We start from the raw sequence: 26,263 nt of genomic DNA on the forward strand, positions 1-26,263 counted from the left end.
TATAGAAAAACAATTAATAATATACATTAATATTTTTCAAATTATAAATGTATTGTTATAAATGTATAAAATATAAAATATTATTATTTTTTATTATGAAGAATATATATATATATATATATATATATATATATATATATATATATATATATATGTAATCCTTAATATTTTTTAAATTATTATTATAAATATACAAAATATAAAATATTATTTTTTTAAAATTCTTAAAATATATATATATATGTTATATAATACACACACACACACACACACACACATATATATACACCAAATTTAATTTAATTTTATATTACAATTTTTTTTTAAATTCATTGTAATTATGCTATTTTCGTAATTGAAAGTTCGTATTATTTAAATAAAATATGAAAATAAAATTTTTCTAATAGAAATTCCCATAATTCATAATTTTAATTCTGTAATATTTATTTAAAAATATAAATTATTTATTATACGCAAATAATATTTGAAAAATATATTATATCAATAATGGATTGTTTTATGTTCCAATCTTAATTATAAAAACAGAATAAATATATTCAAGTAAACAACTAAAAACAAATTTTTTTATAAAGTTTATATTATATTGATAATAATATTTTAAATTAAATCATGGTTTTAATAATATATACCAAATTTTTAATAGTAAATTATCATATATATATATATATATATATATCATATATATATATATATATATACACCAAAGTAATAATATTTTTGTATTATTATTAACAATAGATTTAAATTTAATAAATGATATTTTTATAAAAATGCCACGAACTTCTTCGTTCTAAAGAAGTTATAAATCTTTTATTTGTTTTAAATCTTATATAATATAATCTAATATATAATCTAATATAAGTTATAAATCTTTTATTTTACAAGTCTAATATAATGACTATTCAACAATAGCAATAAAACTATTTCATTATATATATATATATATAATAAAATGCATAAAAATACACGTCTTTTATGAAATACTTTTATGATATTAAACACTAGAATTACATGATTATAAGTGATTCGACAACATATAATTTCATTGCTCTTTTTTACTTGTTATATAAATACATCAGGATAAAATCATTGAATTATTTATATTATTTTTCTATTTTTTTTTTTTTTGCATATAGAATAAAATAAATTTTTTTCTTGAGCAATATTTGTCCTTATTTTATTTCTTCTTTTATTTTTTCTTGAAGTTTTTATTCACTTGTCAAATCGCTCTCCGATTGTGTATTTTCTCTTTCTCTTCTTGTGATGTATTCCACAAAACAAAATGTAATAGTACCAATAATGATTGTAACTATTAAAATAACAAGCTGTACATGAAGATAAACAATACTGCTATAAGCAAAACTTATTGCAGCAGCGACCGATTGGCAAAACTTAAAAATTGCAAAAGCAGATGCACTTTGTTGCACAAAAAGTAATCCTAACAACGAATAAACTTGAGTATTAAAGCAAGCATCACCGAAACCTAAAGCAAGACTTCCGGCCATTGCTAAAATCGATGAAGGATTAATATATCCTATACTATCAGTATCTCTGAATGGTGAATCATTTGGTAGATTAATAAAAATTGTAATAAAAGCAAACATATGTACGCAAAATCCAATAGTAACTACCGACCAAACGCCACAAATACGAGATACTTTCGAACCAAAAATACCAAAAAGAGCTCCACCAATTACTTCTCCGATTCCAATAAAAATTCCAGAAAGACCGATTAAACTTTTACGGGAATCACCAATCGCTTTAGTAAATCCAATACACGATGAATAGATTCCTGAATAAAAAGTTAATATTAATCCAGTGTATATAAAAGTCAATGATAACAAAAGCATTTTAGGAGTAATGAAGAGAGTGAATGCATCGATTAAAGCATTCCAGGCAGCTAACAATGGCTTATTCCTTGCAGGTTCTGGTATTCGAAGTTCTTTATCCGCACTTGAAACACCTTCAGCTTCACCCAAAAGTAGACTGTTCGAAACTTTTCTCAATGTGATCAATAAACACATACCAAGGGCCGCCAATCCAGTAAGTACACTGAATACGAGTATTCTGATCGATGCATCAATCTTAGGATGAGTAAACATAATATATACAAATAGGTTACCAGCGAACATTGAACACTGAAAAATCGCCCAAAATATTCCAGCATTTCTGGACATCGTTTCCGAATCACTATTTTCGGTTAAATATTGGCCATGTCCGGTCCAAATCAATGCAGCTCCAAAACCTAGGATACACGATGCGCTATAGAGTACAGCGTCTTGCGGCCAGAGGAAAGATCCTATGAATAAGACATAGCAGCAAGCCCCTGTCAATATAGCAACTCTTGGTCCTGTTATGGAGATGTATGATGGTGCTAACCAGTTGCAAGTGGCAAAGACAGCATAGATTATCGCTAAACTAGTGTAGGCCTCGCCGGTGAAATTTGGATTATCTTCTTTAATACTTTGCAGCACGGTTTTCTGTACAGAAAATAAACTAATATAATAGAAAGCATTAACATATATATTTAAATATATAATGAAAAAAATATGATTTTTAATGTAAAAATATATCAAAAATATATTTAGATTAAAAATTTTTTCATATTTTCATCGAATTCCGTTTATTATTAGAAAATTATGTTAAAAAATTAAATACATATGTACATTTATTAAGTATGATCTAATTAATATTATATCAATCTGATTAACCATTAAGCGTTTGTCTTTAAATAATATTATTTTTAAAAAATAATAAAAAGTAAATTTTACTGATTTAATTGTTTTAATTCATAAGTTAATAGAAATATCTTGAACGACATAATCATAATTTAATAACGTATTTATTATTTTTATTTCATTTAATCAAATATATAAATGATATTAATTCATTATATTAATTTATGAGTTTGATTCTTTAGAATTATCTAATATTACTGCAACAGTAAATAATATATATATTATTATATTATATAATATATCAATTATTTAAATATAAATAGAAATTAAACTTGATTTTCTCACAAACAAAACTCTATATGAAAAATTTTTTATTTTTATTATTTTATTCTATTTAAATATATAATATAAATTAAATATTAAATATATTTCCAATTCATTTTTATACCAAAAATCAGCTTTTTTCATCTTCAGTATCACAAACGCTATATTTTCATTACATTAAACTTAAACGATACTTATCTTTCTCTTTCAAATATGTAAATTATTCAACATGTTTTATTTTGATATTTTTAGCAAATAATTCTAGATCAAATGTTTTTTTTATTCAGATTTTTTATGTCGAAAAATTTATTGCAATTAATTGCAATTATTAATTAATTAAAATGGTAAAAAATCAATATAATATATACTTCTATTTATTAACAATAAATATAATATTAAGCACATAACTTTATATATTTTATTTTTTTCATCATAACAATATTTTTCTAATTTATTTGTGATGAATTCTGATCTTATTTTTTCTAGTTTTGAAATCTCTTAAAATTCAATATTAAAAATTCATAAATTAAAAATAACCATAAATAAATAAATATAATAATATAATAATATTATATATAAATATAATAATATAAATAATATATAAATATAATAATAAAATACAAGTTATATGTCATTTATTATTTATTTTTTATTTTTAGTTTTACAAATATAATTTTTTTTAATATGTTAAACACAATATAGATCGTTAAAGAATAAATAAGACTATTTTATTTTTTGTCGTTATTTGACATAATTGATATAAATCTTTTATATCAAACAAGTTAATAAGTTATTATAAACTTTTATAAACAATTTATATAGACAATTTATTTATAAAGAACATTTAAATAAATAATGTATTAGTACATTAATCGCTATTACATAAAATATTCAATTATTCACATAATAAAATTCAATAAATTATTTTTCCTTATAATTATCTTAATTATCTTTCATAATAATGATCCATTTGATTAAACATTTAATTATATTTTAATACATACTTTATAGTATATATTTTAAAACGCACTTTTACACGATACATAAAAAAAATATATTATTTTATTTAAAAAAATGAAAGTCTCAGGCATGAGTTTTATAACCATCTATCATTAAAAAACATAAAAAATTATCATATCATATCATGTAAAAAATTATTTATTATTTTTTAATATTATGCAAGTTTTTCTATTACCAATAACAACCGAAATAATGGGTTCTTTTAAAAGTTTCATTCTGTATATATTAATTATTATATATACAATATATAAATATATATTTGTGAAACTAAAATAATAAAATCTATAAAGCAAGTAATTAAATCCAATGTAAGTTGAAATCTTCCTTTCCTTTTTCATAACTGTTGTAAAAATAAAAGCTAAAAAGAATCAAAACCAATCATAATTTTTTTCAGTTTCTGAATTAAAAAAATAAACTTAAATTAACTATTAAATTTTATCTTAATGATTCAGATTAATAATTTATATTACATATATATATATATATATAAATTAATTATTTTTATCTATAAATTTTATTTTTTCGATAAATTAATAATTTAAAAAAATGGGAGTTTCTTATAATTTTAAATAATTTTTAAATGCCAAACTTCAATATTTTGAATAAATTTTTCTTTTATCTACATATATTTGTTGTTTTTATTAATTTTAATTTCAAAATATTAACAAAAATATTTTTAATTTTTTATAGATATAATTATTAGATAATTATATAGTAATAATTATATAATAATTATATATGAAAAGAAATAATTTCAATAATCTTGACATATGTTATAAAAATCATAACATATATACATATGTTACAACATATAAACAACATATAAACATATGTTAAATCTTCCGAAGATTATAATCGTTATTTATTGTATAGAATATTATTAACAAAAAATATTTAATGTTGTTCATTAATAAAAAATAATATTATGCAAATGGTTTCGTATTCAATAATAAAATAAAGCAAGTTAATTAATATAAATAGAATAAAAAAAGAATATTTGAAAAAGAATATAAACGGAGGAATATAGTGGAATTATTTCATAGGGATATTAAAAAAAAAAAAGAAAAAGAATGAATGAAATTAAAAAAGTTAATGAAAAAAAAAGACAAAACTAAAAAGAATGGAATCTAGCACAGATATGGATGTACAAAGAAAAAGTAAATGTATTGCTTTTGATAAGTTTTTTTTTTTTTGATTTATGAAAGAAAGATTTAAAAAATAGAATATGATGAAAATAAAAACTGAAAATAGAAAAATTTTACAAAAAAATATATAAAATGAACAAAAGAAATGCAATAAATCAAAATATATGATACGAAAAAAATTAAAGAGAGAGAAGAAAAGAGAAAATAAAAGTTTTGGAACTATAGAAGGAAAAAAAATAAAAATAAAGAAACAAAAATATATCGGAAGGAGATGAAGAAAAAAAAGCTTGAAAGAGAAAAACATAATAAATGAAGGCGAGAATACATGATAGAGAAATGATAGACAATAAATAATTTAAAGCAATAAAAAATAACTGAAAAAGTTAAAAAAAAGATTTGAAAAATAAAATGAAAAAAAAAATTATAAGTCAAATTTGATTTATAATTTTTTTTTCTTTCTTTTTCGAAATATATTTTTTTAAAATTATTTCATTTTTAGCACACATAAATAAAATTTACTTTATTTTAATATTTAAAAAATTATAAATATATAATATATTTATTCTATTCCTAACTTAAAGAAAATAAACTCGAATTTTCGTAAATTCTTCTTATAAATAAGTTAATAATAAATAAAATGGAAAGTAATATATTTCAATAAAAAAATCTTACAATAATAATCAAATTTGACTTTATCAAAGAATAATTGGTAGATTAGATAAATTATGTAGAATATTTCAAAAATGTGAGAATATCCGTTAGCTATAGATTTCTGATGGATATAGATAATTTCAAACAATATTTGTTAAAAATTTTTGTTACAGTTTTATTAATTATAAATATAATTATTATTTATTAATAATTGTTATAAGTTATTAATACAACAAGAGTATTAAATATTATTGTTTATTCATTATTCGTGATATAATTCATGATATAATTTTTTATAAAAAAAATATTTATTATATTCAACTTTCTTTAACACATAGATTGCTTGAATTTGGTTAGCGATATGTATTTAACTCTATTATCGCAACTCAATTAAGTTATGTATTCTGTGATTGGCAATATTTTTTATTAATAACTCAATAACAAAATCATAACGAAAGTATTTACAAAGAAAAATGTTGCTTGGAATTCAAAAAGGAATTTCAAGAATCTCCTCAAAAATCTCCAGTTAATGAATGTTCTCATATTTTTAAGATATTAAATAATATATTGAAATTATTTTCATTAATACATTATAAGTATATATATAGAAAGTATATAGAAAAATCTTCCTAATTTGAAACAAATCATTGAATGACTAATATTATTTGAACAGATTTCCCATTTTTTTTAGTAATGCGTTATTTTTTAAATGTTTATTTTTTCTTCTTTTGTTATTTAGTCAGTCTTAAACTAGAGTTCTTTTCAATTCATCAAATACCTTTTCTTTTTAGAATTCTTTTATAAAATACAATTTTTAATAAAATTAAAAAACTTTAATTATAATTAATGAAAAGAGTTAGTTTCTGATTTAAAATAATATTTTAAAATATAAAAAAATATTGATACAAAATAGAGAAATTAACAATAAAAATTTGAATCAATTTTACATGATTGTTCAGAAAATTTGTATGCCTAATAATAATAATTGTATTATTCCCGTAAATAAATATAATTAGAAAATACAATAAGAGTCATACATGACAGAATTCCCAAAAAAATGAAATCATTCTATCTCTAATATTTGCGATATACATAACGTTACTTAGGTTTATATACATGGCATTATGGTATTTAAAAGAAGAATCTGAAGAAAAGAGAAACATTCCGAATATTTCCATCATAAGACGATTTTTTGCAAATAAAGAGAGAGAAATATTCCGAATATTTCCATCATAAGACGATTTTTTGCAAATAAAGACAAGTTCGTAAAATATTTAATCAATTGGCATACTGAATTATAATCTTTAGAATTATTCAAAATATTTTCAATCGTTATTAAGATCGTTTTTTAAGTTACAATTCTACATAGGAAAACATAATTTAATGTGAATAATTTTGAATTTAACTAATATATTCGCGGTTTGGAATGAAACAAGGATGCAATGAACAAATGAAGAGATATGTGAACATGAAGTAAAATGGCAATCAAATAATATACAATTATTGGGATATTGGGAACAACATTGATGGAAATGGAATTATTGATAAGGAATACGCAATTCAGAGATACAATAAAGATGTTACAATTATAATGATTATTTATTCTTTTATTATTTATTATTTATTATTTATATATAAAATAAAGACATAAAAAGTTTAATTATTGCAAGGCGAATTGTTCGATAAAATAAATATTCCTGCAAGCAAGAAAAATTTGATTATACAAAATCTGGTTATAGAGAATGAATGTAAAAGATATTTTAGAAAAACGTTTTTTTGCAATCAAAATATTGACATTGATCAATAAAATAATTTATATAATAATTTAAGCAATCAATCAGCTCAATATTGATTAAAAGATTTTGTTGAATTCTTCAAAATAAATTCGAATTTGAATAGATTCATAAGTTTGAAACAAAAATAAATAAAGATATCTGTAATATATCAATCTCATAAATAAAGATTTTTTAAAGATTTTTTTAGATTTAAAAAAGGAGCAGAATCAAGTTTTTCAATTAATAGACAATAAACGATATTCTAATCTTTGAGTCTTATTATAAAATATATATATAAATATAATAAACATTGCATATATTTAAAATATTCAGTATAGAATATATACTTATAGTATATATATATATAGTATAGAATCATACTTTAGTTGAAATGATTATTAATTATTAAGCTCAAAAAAATATATGAAATAAAAATAGAAATGATTATAATAATTAAATTATAATAATATTTTACCACATAGGAATCAGTTAGTTCTCAAATTCACGAATAGTTGTGACAGAATTATCCAACTTTCTCTCTGCGAATATATTAATCCACTAATATTAATAAAAAGAAAAAAGAAAGAGTCTGAGATTCTGAATGGATTATTGCTTATTGAATAAAGAAATAGTTAAAAATCGATATTCTTTTTTTATAAATATAAAAACTTTTTAATTATTAGTCATGATTGAATAATATTATTTAATTGTAATTAATTATTAGTGTTGAATTTATATATATAAAGATGCGATTCATATTTATATATTTGTATATTTATGTGAATTATTGTCATTAAATTATAGATCATTGTTTCGATTGTTTTGTCCGTTTCCTTTTTTGAAGCACTGCGTCGTACAACGCGACATAGTAAACTCAGAATAGTAGAACGATATTAATAGACATCGGCACGATCCATATATAATATAGTATTCCTATTTTTTTAAATATATTCTTTTTTGTTATATATTTTTTATTTTCTATTTTATTTTTTCTATTTTATTTTTTATTTTCCGCTCGTGGAACATATAATTAAATCATTTCATAATTTATAGGTTATGCACTCAGTGTTTTTCATTATCGTACAGTGAGTGATTTAATACTGTAAGAATAAAAAATGTTATACCTCTTAAATTAAAATTAAAAATAAAATAAAAATAGAAAAATAAAATTATATCACCTTCATCGTTTCGATAAACAAAATTATCAATTAAATGACAAATGGAAATTTATATGGTAGAGAATAAATTGAAAATATATAGTTCGAGATCTGAAAATGAAATCTATTTCATTTAATAAGAAAATATGATAATGTTCGCACAGCCTGATATATTGTACCACGAAATAAATGACTGAGCAATTGACAGATCACTTAATAAATAACGAAATATTATTGAAAATGCGAAATATAAAAATATCTTGTGAAGAAACATAGAGAAGAAGTCTACTATGTGAAAGAATATCGAAAGAATTATTTGAGAATCATCATGTGATTTTTGTGGCTCTGAGATAAAAAGAAATAATATATATCATTTCTGCAAAAAATCCGGATATTGATTCGTACTTGTACATTGAAAAAAGTACACAGAACTGAACATTGAAAAAGACAATGGTAATTAAAAAAAATAAAAAAAAAACAAAAATATTAAACGTTAAAGATTCAATTAAATTATTCAACATAAAAAATATTCCACAAATGAAAGATAAAAATACATGATTTACGATTCGGATGGAACATATGTCTTTCAAAAAAGAATGATTCAAAAATATAGATACATATACAATTTACGTACATATAATGGCAATATACTGTATATTAAAGGCAAAGAAAATATCGAAGTGAAATAATAAATATTGACGATGTATACGCGTCACACAATCAATGGACCGTCCATTCATATTACATATATCGTAATTAAAGAATTTATTGTCAGTTGGATGTGCTTCTGAAAAAAGAAAGTTTTGAAGACGAATGAAGTGTATATTTTTACGAAAACAAATTAATTGTTAAGAAAAATTAAAAAAAAACTTAAAAACTTAACAAATTATATAAATTAAATTTCATATTTATGATAATAAAAACATATGTATTGATAAATACATCAGAATAAAAAATTAAGATATATAAATTTTAAAACATTGCCATATGATAACAAATTCGAATGTGCCAGATTTGAAGGTTGATAGTGTAATGAAAAGATATCTTTATTGTGATATTTTTTGTGAAGAATATAAAGCAGGATCGAACACTTTTTTCGAAAAAACAATCTACAAGAATCAAATATGGAGAAAAAATGTTTTATACCGATCTATACAATAAGATGAGCCAATTATTGAAGGATTGTATTATTTCTTATTGTTGAAGGACTCAAAATATTGTTATGTTTATTTCGTAAAAGAGAAAAATTCAAAACAATTTTATACTGACATACAAATGGGTGAACATAATGTAAAAAGACTGAGAATTGATTATGATAAAGAATTTTGTAATAGTGCAATCAAAAATTATTCACTTTCGAAAAACAATAAATATGAGACAACAACCGCGTGCAGAATAAAATGTATTTATCGAGAGATAGAATAAAACAATTGTTGAATCATTAAATCTATGTTATATGCAAAAAATTTACAATATTTATGGGATAAGGTAATAACAACAGGTATTTATATTAAAAATCAATAGCAAAAAGCCGCCTATTGCGCCTATTTAATTTTCGAAAGTGATTGTTATATAATTAATAATACCAAAAAGTACCAAAAAATCAAAGAAATAAATGGGAGATAAATTCAGAAAAATATTTGATGATAAATTATAGTGAAGAAAACGAGACTATTCAACAAACGAGATTATTCAATTCTATTGTTATATAAAGAAATGTTTTATTTATATGTTCTCAATAAAAAAAATATTCAAAAAATATTTAAAAAAAAAATATTCAACAAAAATTAGATGTGAATCAATATAAAATAATAAAAATAATTTATATAATTAAATTTTACTAAAAAATAAATCATTTTTAAAATTAAAAAATTAAAATTAAAAAATAAATTTTCATATATAATATTTTTTTTTATGAAGAGTTTTCAAAATATTAATGGTATGATGACGGTATATTTTAATAACAGTTTACAAAATTGCATTTATTATCTAAAGCTAATGTGTAAAGATAATATTATATTAATAAAAATTGATATAAATATATAAATTTTTTTTATTTAATATCTAATTTAATTATTATTTTGAACCGTGAATAATAATTTTAAAATACAACAGTAATTTAAAAATATTGTTACTACAGAATATGTTTATAATTTATTTTATAATTATATATAATTATATTTTATAAATTATTTTATTTTTGTTTAAATATAATTGGACAATTATGAAAAAAATTTATGTAAAATGTTAAATTATTAGAAATAATTTCCAACATTAATTAAGATTATTTTGAATCTGAATTAGAGGAACAAATGAAATGGATATATCTAAAAAAAAAATTGAATTTTTAAACCATGAAAAAAATTCTGAAAATTAATTTTCCAGTAAATCTTAGTAAATCGATTATTGCAACAAAAATAAAAATAACAATATTTGTAATCAATATAAAAAATATGTTTATAGAAAATATACACAAAATACAATCTGCAAGAAATATTCTGCATAATTTCATTTTGAATGAAATAAATATGAAATATTAAAAATTTTTATTAATTAATTTTTTAAATATTAGAATTAAATATTAACAAATAAAGAATATTTTTAAACAATCGACAAATTAACAGATAATGATAGAAATAGATATATGTTCAGTAATGCTTATGTTAATATTAGGTTGTCCCATAAATTTCTTTTGCACCATTTTAGGAATGATTTTAATTGGCTATTTTTATATAAACATGCAGGCTTATTTATTAATCGTTTATGGCATCAGTTTCTGTCATCCGAGAGTTCTTTTAAAGTACATTTCATTAATAACACAATCTCTTTTAAAACTTTAAAACTTTAAAACTTTTTTCTACATCATTCAATATGGAAACATTTACGGCAAGTTGCTTCATTGCTTTACGAGATTTGTATTATTTACAGGAATAGTGCTACGACTATTACATTTGCAATTGGTTTAAGAGATTTAGAGCTAACAATTTTGATTGGAAAAATAAAGACCATAGAGACCGCCCAGCAGCGACAGATACAGATCTTATCAAGAACATGTTCACTGAAAATCCGCGATTTAATATGCAAGAGATAGCGAATATCATTAATATTCCCAATATAACATTCCCCTTAACATAGACAATAATATAATCATCTAATCAGGATGGGATGTCAATCGATGTGAAGTTTAGATTCCATAGCTATTGACGAAGATCAGTCTTATGAACTGCACCTCTACGATTTGCTTTTTCAGCGACATGAAAGAAATCTTTTTTTTACAAAGGCTGGACTAGATTTAAATTTTGTATCAAAATATACATCGAAAACGCACTTGACCTAAGGACAATAGATCTTCAATGGAACTTCATCCGAAGACAGTTTTTTTGTTTATTTGGTGGGACTAGAAAAGTGTATTCTACTATGAGTTCCTTCCTCAAGATAAAACCATCAATTCTACAAAATACTTTTGCAAATAATTCTGCAATCAACTTGATAAATTTAGTTTAGTCATAGCAGAAAAACAATCAGAATTCACAAATCGACGAGACGTCATTTTTCATCGCAAAACTGCATGTTGCATTGGCTATAAGAGAAAAGCTATTACAATTTGATTGAGATATTCTATCGCATTCTTCCTATTCCTCGGATCTTGTTCTATTACTATTACTTGTTCCTGTCATTAAAAAATTCTCTTCATGATAAACGGTTCCAATCCATAACTCGCGAAATAAAAATGCATCTCAAGAAATATTTTGCAAGTAAGCCCCAACAATTTTGAAAAAAGGAAATAATGAAACTTTCTGAGAGATGGAAAAATAGAGCAAAACAATTTATATATAACATAATAAATCAACCTTAAATAAATATCGTATATTCATTTCGTATCAAAAAAAAAAAACTTATGAGATATCTTAATAATATAGAATAAAGTCAATCATATTTTCTTTTTTTTTATTTTTACAAATTTGATTCATTTATATAAAAATTATATATAGAAAAAATACTAACATAAATACAATAAAAATCAATAAATTTTGTTCTTTGAAAAAAGAAAAAATAATATTCTTGTGTATTTATAATCTGAATCTACATTAGATTTATCTAAATAAGAGTTGTTTTATTTTTAAGATATATAAAATATGAATATATGAAAAAAAGAAAATATCAATTATTGCTATATTTATAATAAATTTTTTTCAATATCTTTATCAACTACATTGTATAATATTAACTTTCTCTTATGAAATAAAAAATTAGTTAGAAAGCATATATCACTTTCAATTTCGATGATTTCGATGTTATATTTAGATTAAAATTTTGGACAATTTTGTTCCATCTATGTAATCGTCATTCGGTATTAATTTTTGAAAAATTACATTTTAAATTAGGAAAATTTTAATTAAAATCCAAAGAGAAATGAAATAAAAAGAGAGAAATATTAAAAGAACAAAAAAAATTTTAAATCTTTAAAAATATGGACAAAAATTTAAATATTAATTGTTCTTATATCAGTTCGATGCAATGAAATATTATTGAATTGATATATTATATTATGAAACAATTTTAAAATGCATATAAAACTATTTCAAAATCAAAAGGAATCAATTATCAAATTATTACAAAATTGAATCGGTAGAACATTTTACTTATATTAGTTACAGTAATATTTTAATTCTTTATAATTATTTCCATTATTTAAAAATAAAAAAATAATAACAATACATAATTAAAATTATTGTTAAATGCAATCTTATATGCAATAAAATTTTGATATTATCAGCTTTTATCTTATTTTTTATTATAAATAAATTAATAATAATTATATAATTATCTTAGAGAAACTTATTTACTCTAAAAAATTAAATTTTATGTAATAAATCCTTTCATAAAATTATGATAATATAATGAATGACTTTTTTAAATAAATATAAAATATAAAATATACGTAATATAAAATACATAAAATATCTCAAAAAAAATATAAAAAATTTTAATTATGATTGCTTCATTCATAATATAAATTTTATTTATTAATTTTTATCGATTTTTTTAAATGAATATTATTTGTTCATATAATTATTAACAAATAATATTTATATTTTTTATAAATAAGTAATATATATATATATTAAAAAATAGTATAATGAATATATTTATATAATTTATTATATTAATATATTAATATAATAAATTATATTTATATATTATTATAATATATATTATATTATATAAAATTGCATTCAAAAGTCTTAGGACAGTTTATATCTATTTCAAAATTGAAAAAAAGTAAAAGACATAAAAAAAACTTATTTTTATTTTTATTATGATAAAAATACCAAATGCACTAAAAATAATATACTAAAATTAGAATACAAAAAATTGAAATGAATTCAATAACAAATATTCATAAATATTTTTCATTAAAGCTGTTATAGTTAATGTAATTAAAACAAAGAAGCAATTGCTTAAATGGAATGATATTCGATTTTCACTTTATAAAATATTAACTTAATTAATTAATTAATGTGACATCTAATAATAAATTATCTAATAATAAAAAATTATAATATTTATAAATAATTGAAAAAATTATTATAATTTTATTAATTGCAATATTGAAATTGAAATATTTTTTTATTTCAAAAATTTACTATGAATACAATTTATAAAAATATTCTTCCAAAAAAATCTAATTTAATAGTTATATTAATATTAATATATAATATTACTATTAATCATTAATTTATTATTAATAGTATTAATAGTTAATCTAATCTAATATTATATAAAACGAATGTAAATATAAAATCCTCGATTTTCTAACGTTTAGTAGAAAAATATTATAGTAAACTTTAAAATGTTATACTTTGTTCGTTTATAAATGATATAAATTAAAAAATTCTAATATGGAAATTATATAAATAATTTTAATTTTAATATTTTTTTTAAAAATGATATTTATTTTAAATTATCAATCAATTAATATCAACGTCAATCAATTTAAATAATCAATCAATTAATATCAACGTCAATCAATTTAAATAATTTTCAAATTAAATTTTTAAAAGTATTTAATTTCACTTTGTAATTAAAATATAATAAAACACATATTTATTTTACAAAATATCATTAATCTTTAAAATTAATTTCTCTAAATCAATAATAATTTGTAGATATAGTACATATACAATATCATTACAATACATTATCAATACATTAATACTACAATTAATTAAATATAAAAAAATTATTAATATATTATTAATTATTATATAAAAAAACTATTATTTATAATTTAAATAAAATTCTATTCTATTTTTTTAGTTAAATAAATGAATAATAAATTTGTTTTATGAATAAATTTTTATTTAAAAAAAAATATTAAAGTACTTTTATATATTATTTTTTTATATAATTTTTATATATTTTAAATAATTAATTTTAAAATAATCATAATTTAAAATTTTACAAGTTATAAATTATTATAATTAGAATATTTACAAATCAATTCAAGATTTATTGAAAATATAAATATATGAAGATTTTAGCATTTTAAATACTATTTCGTTCTTTTTCATTTTTTCATATTGCTTAATATATATATTATATTTCTTTATATAAGTTTTTAATTTTTTTGCAAAATAAATTATTCATGTTATTCATTCTATCATTAAAACATGAATATTATTGAGATTGCAAAAACACTTTTTAATAAACTAAAAATATTTAAAATTATATTATATTATAAATATATAATACTGAATAAAATGATAGAAAACTTAATGTATATAAATATTGATATAATGATTAAATTTAATATAATGAAAAAAAAATAATTTATACATATTTTTACATACTTTATCTATTGAATATATTATTATTAGAAGAAATATATTAAATTTAAAATTTAAAAAAAATTAAAAAATTTAAATATGAATTGATTTTTGATAATTGGACAAAATAATAAAAAATAAAATAATAGAATATTTTTCATTTTTTTTTTTCTATCAATTACTCAACAATGATTAAAAATGTATAAACATTTATTTGTGAGATTAATGGATTTAATTCATGAAAAAATAAAAAATAAATCGAAGATAATTAGATAAAAACAAAATCAATTTTTTAAAAAATTCAAATAGATACACAATGAGAATAATAAAAATATTGCAATAAATAATAATTACTATAATTATATATATAATATAAATAATAATACTAAATATTAATAAATAATAAAATAAAAAATATTAAAATAAAAATTAAAAAATATAAAATAAATAATAATTACTAAATATTATAATAAATATAAATCAATATCTTATCTAAGTTTCTATAACTCTTATTGTATACTCATCGCTATATGGATGTTTGATAAAAAACGATATAAATTTTTATAATTAAACAAAAATGAATATTTTTCTTTAATTACTGCGTTTAATATATTTATCGATGATACTAACATTGATGATTATGCGTTTGATTCAGTAATTCATAAATAATTCATTTCCGATTATTTTGTTCAAAAAATTTCTATTTCGAGCAAATAAGCAAGTTATGAAGCAATCTATATATTAATTTATTAAATTCTTTGCATTAATTCATAAAATATTTATGTAATTTTGAAACTACGAAAATATTTTTAAATTATAATAAAATAATTGTATTACTTTTAAAACATTCTCATATAGTTTGATGTTAGTTATCATTTGTCATTAATATTAAGTAGTCTTCATGATTCGTTTTTTAAATCAAAATCTTCAAAATGTAATTTTTTATATTGATAATATGTGCTATATATCAATTAAAAATTATCTCTAAACATATATTTCTTATATATTCAACTTCAATTATTTTCTTTTTAATTCATAAAATATTATTAAATACAAATAGATATATTTACCATACTTCAATATAACAAACATATAAAAAACAAAATAAATCAGTGAATATTTTTAATTATCTTCTACAAACAAAATTATAATTTAATAAACATTATAAATAACACATGTAAAAAATTAAACATTTTTAGATTGATATAACAAAAATTTTTATTATTTTTGCATCAATTCTATATTAACGATCTCGTAAGAAATCTAAAATTTTATAAAAAAAAGAGAAAAGTTGAATCAAGTTATAACAAGACATTGCAGATAATCTTACGATGTATTACTTCTTATTATAAGAGAATTCTTATTGTAGATAAATTATTTTTATTGTAATTAAAAGAAAAATCACAGAAGAGAAACGAAAATTTTCATGTAAGATTATAAAAAATTATATAAAAAATATGTAAATTTTATAACAAAGTAAAAAATTAAAAGAAGAAATTCTTGTAAATAAAAAATTTCAAAAAATCTATATATTTTTGCTCGAGGTCATGTTTTGAAAAAAAAATGAAAAGAATGTAATTTACAGTGATAAAAATGAGTAAAATTATTATTTTTATATTTTAAGAAAAAGGAAAAATGTTTAATTTAACCATTGACAAATAATAGTAATTTTTTTTAACTTTATTATATAAATTTATTTTATTAATAACAAAATATTGAACTATTCCATTTATTAATAATGAATGGACAAAAATAATAAATACATAAAATTTAAGTTATAAGTTATAATTAGTCATGCCATATTAATTACATTATAATTAATGTTATAATTATAATGTTATAACTAGTAATTAATTTTTATTTGACTATATTCAGAATTAAAATTCGAAATAATGCAATCGTACAAATTTCTAGCATACTGATTTAACAAAGTTGTATAGAATTCTTATTGAGAAATCATCATATTTTCAATTCTTGGCAAATTCAAATAGTAAAACTATTTAACTCATAACTTAAAAAAGAAAGGATGTAAGCTGAAAATCTATCACAATCATTTGAGTCACGCATAATAAATTAAGATACATTTTATGATACTTAAATTTATAATATAAAACGAATACATAAATATATAAATTTTTTTTTATATGTATGTATATATAAATTTAAAAATTAAATTATAATTAATTTTTTTTTGAGTGATCATTCATTTATAAAACTTATCTATAAAAATTTCCTTCGAATAAATATTTTAATTCAAATTCTCAAACATATAAAATATGTATTCAGAATGTTTACGCTATTAGTATCATTTTTCTTACAAGTGCTAAACTTTAAAAAAAATTTGAAAAAAACAAAAATTTCAATATCTTTACATAATATATACAAAAAATTTTTTTAAATTTATAATACTAATCGTGAAATCACGATATTATTTTTTTTTTAAATTGACATTTACATTTTTTTTATTTTATGATGACATTTATATTATATTATGAAAATGAATTTAATAGAATTTATTACAGTGAAATTTAATAAACACAAACATAAATATGTTTATAACATATATGAAACATAACATTAAAAATTTTTTAATAATTTTTAGATGCATATTATAGCAAAAAAATTTTAAAATAATCGGTATTCCTATATTAAGAATCAATATTTGCATTTAACTATTTTTTACAATTTTATATAATTATAAGAAATTGGAAATATAATAATCCTCTTATATAATAATAAAAATAGAATTATAAAACTCAAAAAAAATTTGGTAATTTTTAAAAATTGAAATATATTTTTTAAAACATTAATTCAAGATGATGATATAATAGAAAAAAAATTTTATAAATATATATTTATTATTAGTTTATAAAAAATTTAAATAATAAATTTATATTAATTGATATATTTTTTTCAAAAAAATAAAGATTTAAGTTTTTCTTTATTTGTACTTTTGATATCATATCAAATAGGTCATTTTTCAAGTACTATATCACTAAAATATTTTTAAATAAAAGTATTATTGAAAGACTATAAAATGATAAAATGATAAAAAATGATATCGTTCATTTAAAAATTATTAAAACTCAAATACATAAAAATTTTGATAAAACTATAGCAATTAAATATTTTTTTAAATATTATTAAAAAATTATAAAAAAATTAGACTTTTTTTATGTTCACATCAATAAAAATTTATTGATAATTTTTATTTGTTATTAAAAAGATAAAAGAATATATCAGATAGAATATATTATAAGCTGTAATTAATTGTAATTAATTGAGACTATCAATTTCAATAATTTTTAAATATAATATTATAATCATTCTGAATATTTTTTGTTAAAGTCATTTGGTTTTAACTTTTAAGATTCATAAAAATTTTTACTAATTATATAAAATTTACAGTATATATTATTATTTGTAGTATTTGATAAATATATATTCTTTCTGAATATCTAGTAATCTACGAAATGAGTTATTGACAAATGTATATATATATCGAAAATGTCTAAGTTGTTATAGAGATAAGAAAATTATAGTTAATTATGAGTTTTAAAATATAACGATATTATATTTAAAATATAACGAATTACGATATTAATATGTTTTTAATTAAATAAAAAATAATTATAAAATAATAACAATACATAATATAATAAAATAATAATAAAATAAATTAAATATAAACTATAATAAATCAATAATATTAAACTAGACTATATCTAATCTAATATAATCTATAATCTATGATCTATTAATATTTCTTTTTATATACGAATATATATTAATCTACACAAGTTGTTATTAAACGATAATAAAATATGTTTACATCTAGATCATACATATGATACATCTAGATCAGAATGAATTATATTTCTAACTTAAATTAAACAAAAGTGTTTTAAGAATATTTCAAAATTTAATTATAAAATGTATAGAAAAAAATTGTTTATAATAATGATTTTGAATTTCAAAGATATTAAAATCAGTGATATCATCTCTATCCCAATTTACTGTGATAATTTAGTAAAAAATAAAAAAATATTTATTACTATTAATATTTTATTAGAATTTAAAATACAAAGTATTTATTAGAATAAAAAATACAATTTAATATAACAATTAGTTTTTGAAATATTGTTTTATTTTTATTATGAAATATTTTTAATATTAGAAAAAAATAATCATTTAATTTATATTTATTTAAATTATTCTTCTATTTTAATAAAATATAATTTGAGTTATATATTTTTATATAATTTATTCTTATTTATTAGTTTACATATTTAATTTTATTATAAATTGTTATAAATATAATTTGTTATAAATTAAAACTTTAAATATGTATAATCTCATATGTATAGGAAAATATTTACAAAAAAAATCTACACATTATAAATATAAAATATAACGATAATTACGATAATTCTTATAAAATAAAATCTAATTATTTCTCCATTGAGAAAGAGAAATTTTAGCTAAAATAATAATTAATTACTTTTAATTATCATTAATTAAAAATTTAATTAGTATTTAGAATTTAAAAAAATGAAAATATGTGAATTAACATCTTTTAATTAAATATGTATAAATGCAATAGAAAAATTAAACATATTTAAGAATAACATAATTAGATATAGATTACAAGTAAAAATCAAATAAAATGAAAGTATTTTATAACTTAATAAAACAGTTAATAAAATATTCTAAATTGTATTTTAATATTTTGTTAGGAAACTATAACTAATTTTTCAACTCTTTATAATCATTGTGGAACTGATTTTGCAAATTATTTTATTCTTATTGTAAAGCAATTCTAATTTATTGAAAATGAATGAATTTAGAGAAAATGCTAATTTTTTTCTCTGATACATATTTTGTATATTCTTATCATACATATTCATAATATATATGATAGAACAATATATAAGATATATATAAGATTATTTATTTATTTAACAATTAAAGACCTATTTTTTATTAATTTTTTTTGCTTATTACATTATATATATATATATATATATATATATATATATATATATATATATTAATATATATATATTAATATATATATATATATATATATATATATTAATATATATATATTAATATTTGGTTTGAATTTGATATTACAATAATATAATATCATTGTTAAATTTTTTTTTAAACAATCTAAAGCAATTATTAGCTATGTAAAACATATACTTCAGAATCATTGTTTGGATAAAATTTAAAATTATTTAAAATTCCTATTATTTTTTTCAATTTACATTTTGCTTTTATATATTTAAATATCATTTGTACATTTATTCGCTAAATGAATATTAAATTTCTAGCATTAAAAAAGATATGCAGCTTCCATTTTGGGATTTTCAACAAAATTCATTATTTATTAAAAACTTTTAATGTTCATCTCCTCGTTGAATTTTCTTCAGACAATTATTTTTAACTCATTAAATATAATTTCATTTTAGAAATCTTTTTTAAATATTTCTTTGCAAATTCTATATACTTTTTTTTATTTTATCAATTGATATTAAATTTGATTTAAACAGTCTATTATTATTTATCATTAAATATTTAGATGATAGAATTATTTATTATTACATAAATTTTATTTTTCAACTTTAAATATCAATTTTGATGCATTAATATATAAATTATTTATAATAATTTTAATAATTCATTGCTTATCTTATGTATTTAACTCATTATGATTTTGTTTTTAATTATTGTTTTCAATTATTTGAATACACAATTATATTTTTTGTATTTTTTTATGTATTGTATAATTGTATATTTTTATTAAGAATTTCAGAAATTTTAATTTTTTTGTTATGATAATAACAAAACTAATTCACATTCTATTATAATCGTTTATCTCATTTTTTCAATTATTTTTTCTTTATTCCCACTAAAGCAATGAATACTTTTAAAAACATTTGAACATTCGAAGAAAAAAAAATAGAATTATAAAGAAAAAGATTAAATATTCTCTAACTTATCACAGTCATCTTATCAATATATATGGTTCTTATTTATACATTATGATATTATATATTGATTTATTATATATGATTTTCATTTTCACATTATTTTTAAATATAATTTTTCTATTAAAAATTTGAAATATAATTATAATTATATTTATATAATTTCAATAAAAATGTAATAATTTCAATAATTTTAATAAAAATATGTTAAATAATTTTATTTTTAAAAATTTTTCATTTTTTTTCAAATATTTTATTTTTAGAATCTAATAAAATAATATTAATTTCTTAAATAATTATTTATTATATGTTATTCTATTTATTAGTATACTTCATTCGATTAATAATTCAAATAAATTCAATTCAAATTTTTATTTTTTTCAGTATTTATTTATTTTTTTTTTATTATTACTTATTATTTTTAACGTATTTATTTATTTACATGACATATCATATCTATATATATCATACATTTAAAAAATTAATACATTAACTATATGATATTAGATTATATATTTAGATGATATGAATATTCTCTATTTACTTAATAAATAATTATTAATTATTATATAATTGAACATAAATATTTTTTTAATTTTAGTAATTTTTTCAATTATTAATAATTTATATTTTCTGATTAAATTTATTGTTAAATATATGTATATAACAAGAAAAATAATGTATACTTCTTTTAAAATAATATATATTTTTATATATTCATTATTTAATACTTATTAATTACATAAATATACATTAAATGAAATATAATAATAAAAACAAATATAATAAGAACAATTATTATAAGAAATTTTAATTATTGATTTTCAAAAATATATAATTAATATTTTTTCAATATTTTCACAATTTTTAATAATTTATAATTTAAAAATAATATATATTTAGCTTAAACTATATACAATAGCTTAAACTTATAATACAATAAAATAAAAATAAAAATATAATTTAATCATAAAATACAATGTGAAAAAATTATTTAAATTAATTTTAATGTATTATAATTATATATATAAATAATATATATATATAATTATATATATATATATATATATATATATATATATATATATATATATATATATACATAAATATATAATATATAATATATATATAATTAGAATATATAACTACTTCAGTTATAATTATTTTACATTATTAAATCATAACATATAGCAAATATATAATTAATATTTTTTCAAATCTAATATATTTAATTTATGAATCTTTATATTTCAATCAATGATTATTTAATTTTAAATAAAAAATAATTTTAAATCTTTTTAAATTTATTCTAATTAATATAAAATTAACAATTTTATATATATATATATATACATATATATATTATTAATATTATGTATGTGTGTGTGTGTGTATATGTGTGTGTATATGTGTGTATGTGTACTATTTATTTTCACACTTATCTTGTGTAACAAATTAAATTTCAAATTTTCATATAATATAAAACTATGAATACTATCATAATAAATATTAAATTATATAATTATTTAAAAAAACAAAATAAAATAAAAAATAAATAAAAGATTTTCAAAATAAAAAAATTATAATAAATATTATAATAATCATAATTACCTCAATATTTCCCATTGTTTGAAATGCTGTAAATACCAGCATAAAACCACAACTCAATATTATCACATTTAAAAAACTTCTATCGATTATCATAATGAACACGTTGATTGAAATATATCAAAGAAAAAAAAGTACTTTGTGTGTATGGTTAGATTTCGTTACTCGAAATCGAATTTCAATAATAAACATATGGTTACGTTACAATGTAGATAAGAAACAAAACCACATCAACGAATGATGCTAATAATATATAATTCTCTTTGTCCATAGTTGCCATGATTTGAAGTCATTGTAAGTATGGTAAACAGATATGTTACGATAGAACAAATATCGATATATCGATAATCACTATACTATTTGTATACTAACCTAACCATAATCATTAAATACGAATTGTGATGTTAAATTTGACAACATTGCATTTCTAAAGCTACACTGCATTACGATAAATTGAAAGACGGAATGTAAAATATTTTTTTAAAGAAATTAATCTAAATATATGATTTTTTTGATTAATTATGTTTATAATACGGAAATATTATTGTTATAAATAAAAATAATATTTATAAATATTATAAACATAGAAATAATAAAAGAATAATCACATAAATTTTGTGAAGTTATTATGCTTGTATTTAAAATAAAATATTTACGTTGATTTAAATAAATCATATATAAATATTTTAATATAAAGAAAATTTGAATAACTTTATAAACAAAATTACAATTTTATAATTTATAATTTTATAATTTTATAATTTTATATACAAAATAAATAATCAAATATGTATTAATAAAAATGAATTAAGTAAATTGAAAAAAGAAACTATTATACATTTTTACAAGATTTGAACATATAAAAAACATTTGATATAAAAAAACAATTAAACTATTCAGTAAAATATAAAATATAAACAATAGAAATAGCATTTTATAGTATATATTTTTTGTCAATTATCTATTTTTTTTTCATTTTTTAAAAATTTAAAACTATTAAAAAAAAATAACTATTTGATTTAAAAGTAGTATTAAAATTTTTTTGAAGAACGCAATAAGCGCGGTATCATTAATAATTTATAGAATCTTAACAAAATCTTAAAATATATGTATAAAAGATATTGTATGAATAATAATAGTAATGTTATTGAATTATTACACAATACTTTGAAACTAAGAATTTTATTTTAATTTAATTTTATTAATTTTCTATCAAGATAATCTAATTGTGTAATATAAACACACACAAAAAATAAATATATTATATATTTATACCGAACTATAATTATTTTATTGTATTATTATATACATAATAAATTATATATATTTATAATTAATAATACATTATTAATAATATATATATTATTATATCATAATAACATATTAAAAACAAAAATTTTATGAAATCATAAAAAATGGCAAGAATTCGAAATTAATAATTTCTAATAATTTAATTGGTTATATCGAGATTGTTTTGAATTTTAGATTATGTATATTTATAGATACGACTTATTTATTTCTATAGAATCTACAAGTCAAATTGAAATAAAGATACAAAAAATATCATATAATTTATGAATAAAAGATAATTCAAAATATTACTTCAGATACGTACTACAGCTTATATACATATGTGAAGTTAATATACATAAATGAAGTTAAATATCTGTAAATAATATTCAATTAATTATTAATAATAATGCAAATATATTATATTGCAAGAAATACAAAAAACGAAAAAAGTAATTTAAATCCTGTAAAAAAAATATCTTGTTGGATTGAAAAGTTTTATATTTAAGCTTTTATTCACCAATATATAACTAAATATAATTAAATATACATATAATTAAATATAAATGTATTTATGTTAAAGATGTCTTTTATGATATCCTATCTGATTTTCAAATCTTGAATAAGTATCAGAAGTAAACTTATCAAAACTTTTATTTTGTAATTAATAATTATAAATAAATAATTTTTCTCTAGATATTTATTTATTGTTTTTACTATTTTTATATTTTTACTATTTTTTTATATTAATAATTACAATAAATTAAAAAAGTTAATAAATAAATAAAAATAAATAAAATATATATATTCAAACTTAATTAAATTTTGTAAATATTTACAATATTTACAATATTTTTATATTGTTTTAAAAGTAAAAACTTTTGTAATTATTGCCTATATGTGATAGCACATGTATAAATTTTATCTTATATTGAGGCAAAACTGTATCTATAAATATATATGATATAAATATATATGATATATCTGAATTTATTTCTGAATTTATTCTCATCGATTTTTATCTAAAAAAGACCTATTGTATTTGTTATAGATTGTATTTCGATATAATCAATCAAGTTATTAGAAATTACTTAAGATATTCAATGTTTTCTGCAATTTTATTAAAAATAAAAAAACATTTACTTTTAAAATATATTATAATAATTTAAAAATATAAGAAAATTATTCAATACAATTATATAGTCCTTAATGCAATATTTATGGAGCATTTTCTATATTGTATTAATTTAATTTTTTTTTCTGTTAATCTTATTAGTATCTAATTAATAATCTTATTGCATTTATATATTGTCAGTCGATATTTTAAAATATATATTAAATCAGTAATCTCAGTAAAATTTCATATTATCAAAGAATATTAGTTATTTATAAAATTTATTGAATTGAACAAAATGACTTTATGATACTATAGAAATTTAAATACAATTAGGTACATTTAAAATTAGAAATAATGTGAAAATTCTTGATTTATAAAAAATAAAAATAAAAAAAATAAACATTGAAAAGTAATTAGTTTTATCTTTAAATAAAAAAGAAATATATATTATATTATTGGAAAATTAATATTTATTTGAAATATAGTAATGAATAAAATATTTATCTACATATATGTGAAAGAATTTTACAAAATAATAAGTTTGATTTTGTCCAAGTCCATATAAGCTTTTAAAATTATTTTTTTATTAATCATTTCTTTTGAATATTTTTCAAAAAGATAATAAAATTAATAAAATTATTTTACTATAAT

General features: G+C 17.4%; 1 protein-coding gene across 1 annotated transcript; it reads right to left on the reverse strand.

Moving 5' to 3' along the window:
- Positions 1-1,127: 1,127 nt before the first annotated feature.
- LOC107994554 (UNC93-like protein MFSD11) lies at positions 1,128-24,374 on the reverse strand. Its single transcript, XM_062081467.1, has 2 exons — positions 23,209-24,374; positions 1,128-2,501 (listed from the first exon to the last, which is right to left on the reverse strand). The coding sequence occupies exons 1-2, from the start codon at positions 23,299-23,301 to the stop codon at positions 1,230-1,232; spliced, it is 1,365 nt and encodes a 454-aa protein (XP_061937451.1). The 5' UTR covers positions 23,302-24,374; the 3' UTR covers positions 1,128-1,229.
- Positions 24,375-26,263: the final 1,889 nt, after the last annotated feature.

This window comes from Apis cerana, linkage group LG11 (assembly GCF_029169275.1).
Source record: "Apis cerana isolate GH-2021 linkage group LG11, AcerK_1.0, whole genome shotgun sequence".
In the NCBI taxonomy this organism is placed as follows: domain Eukaryota; kingdom Metazoa; phylum Arthropoda; class Insecta; order Hymenoptera; family Apidae; genus Apis; species Apis cerana.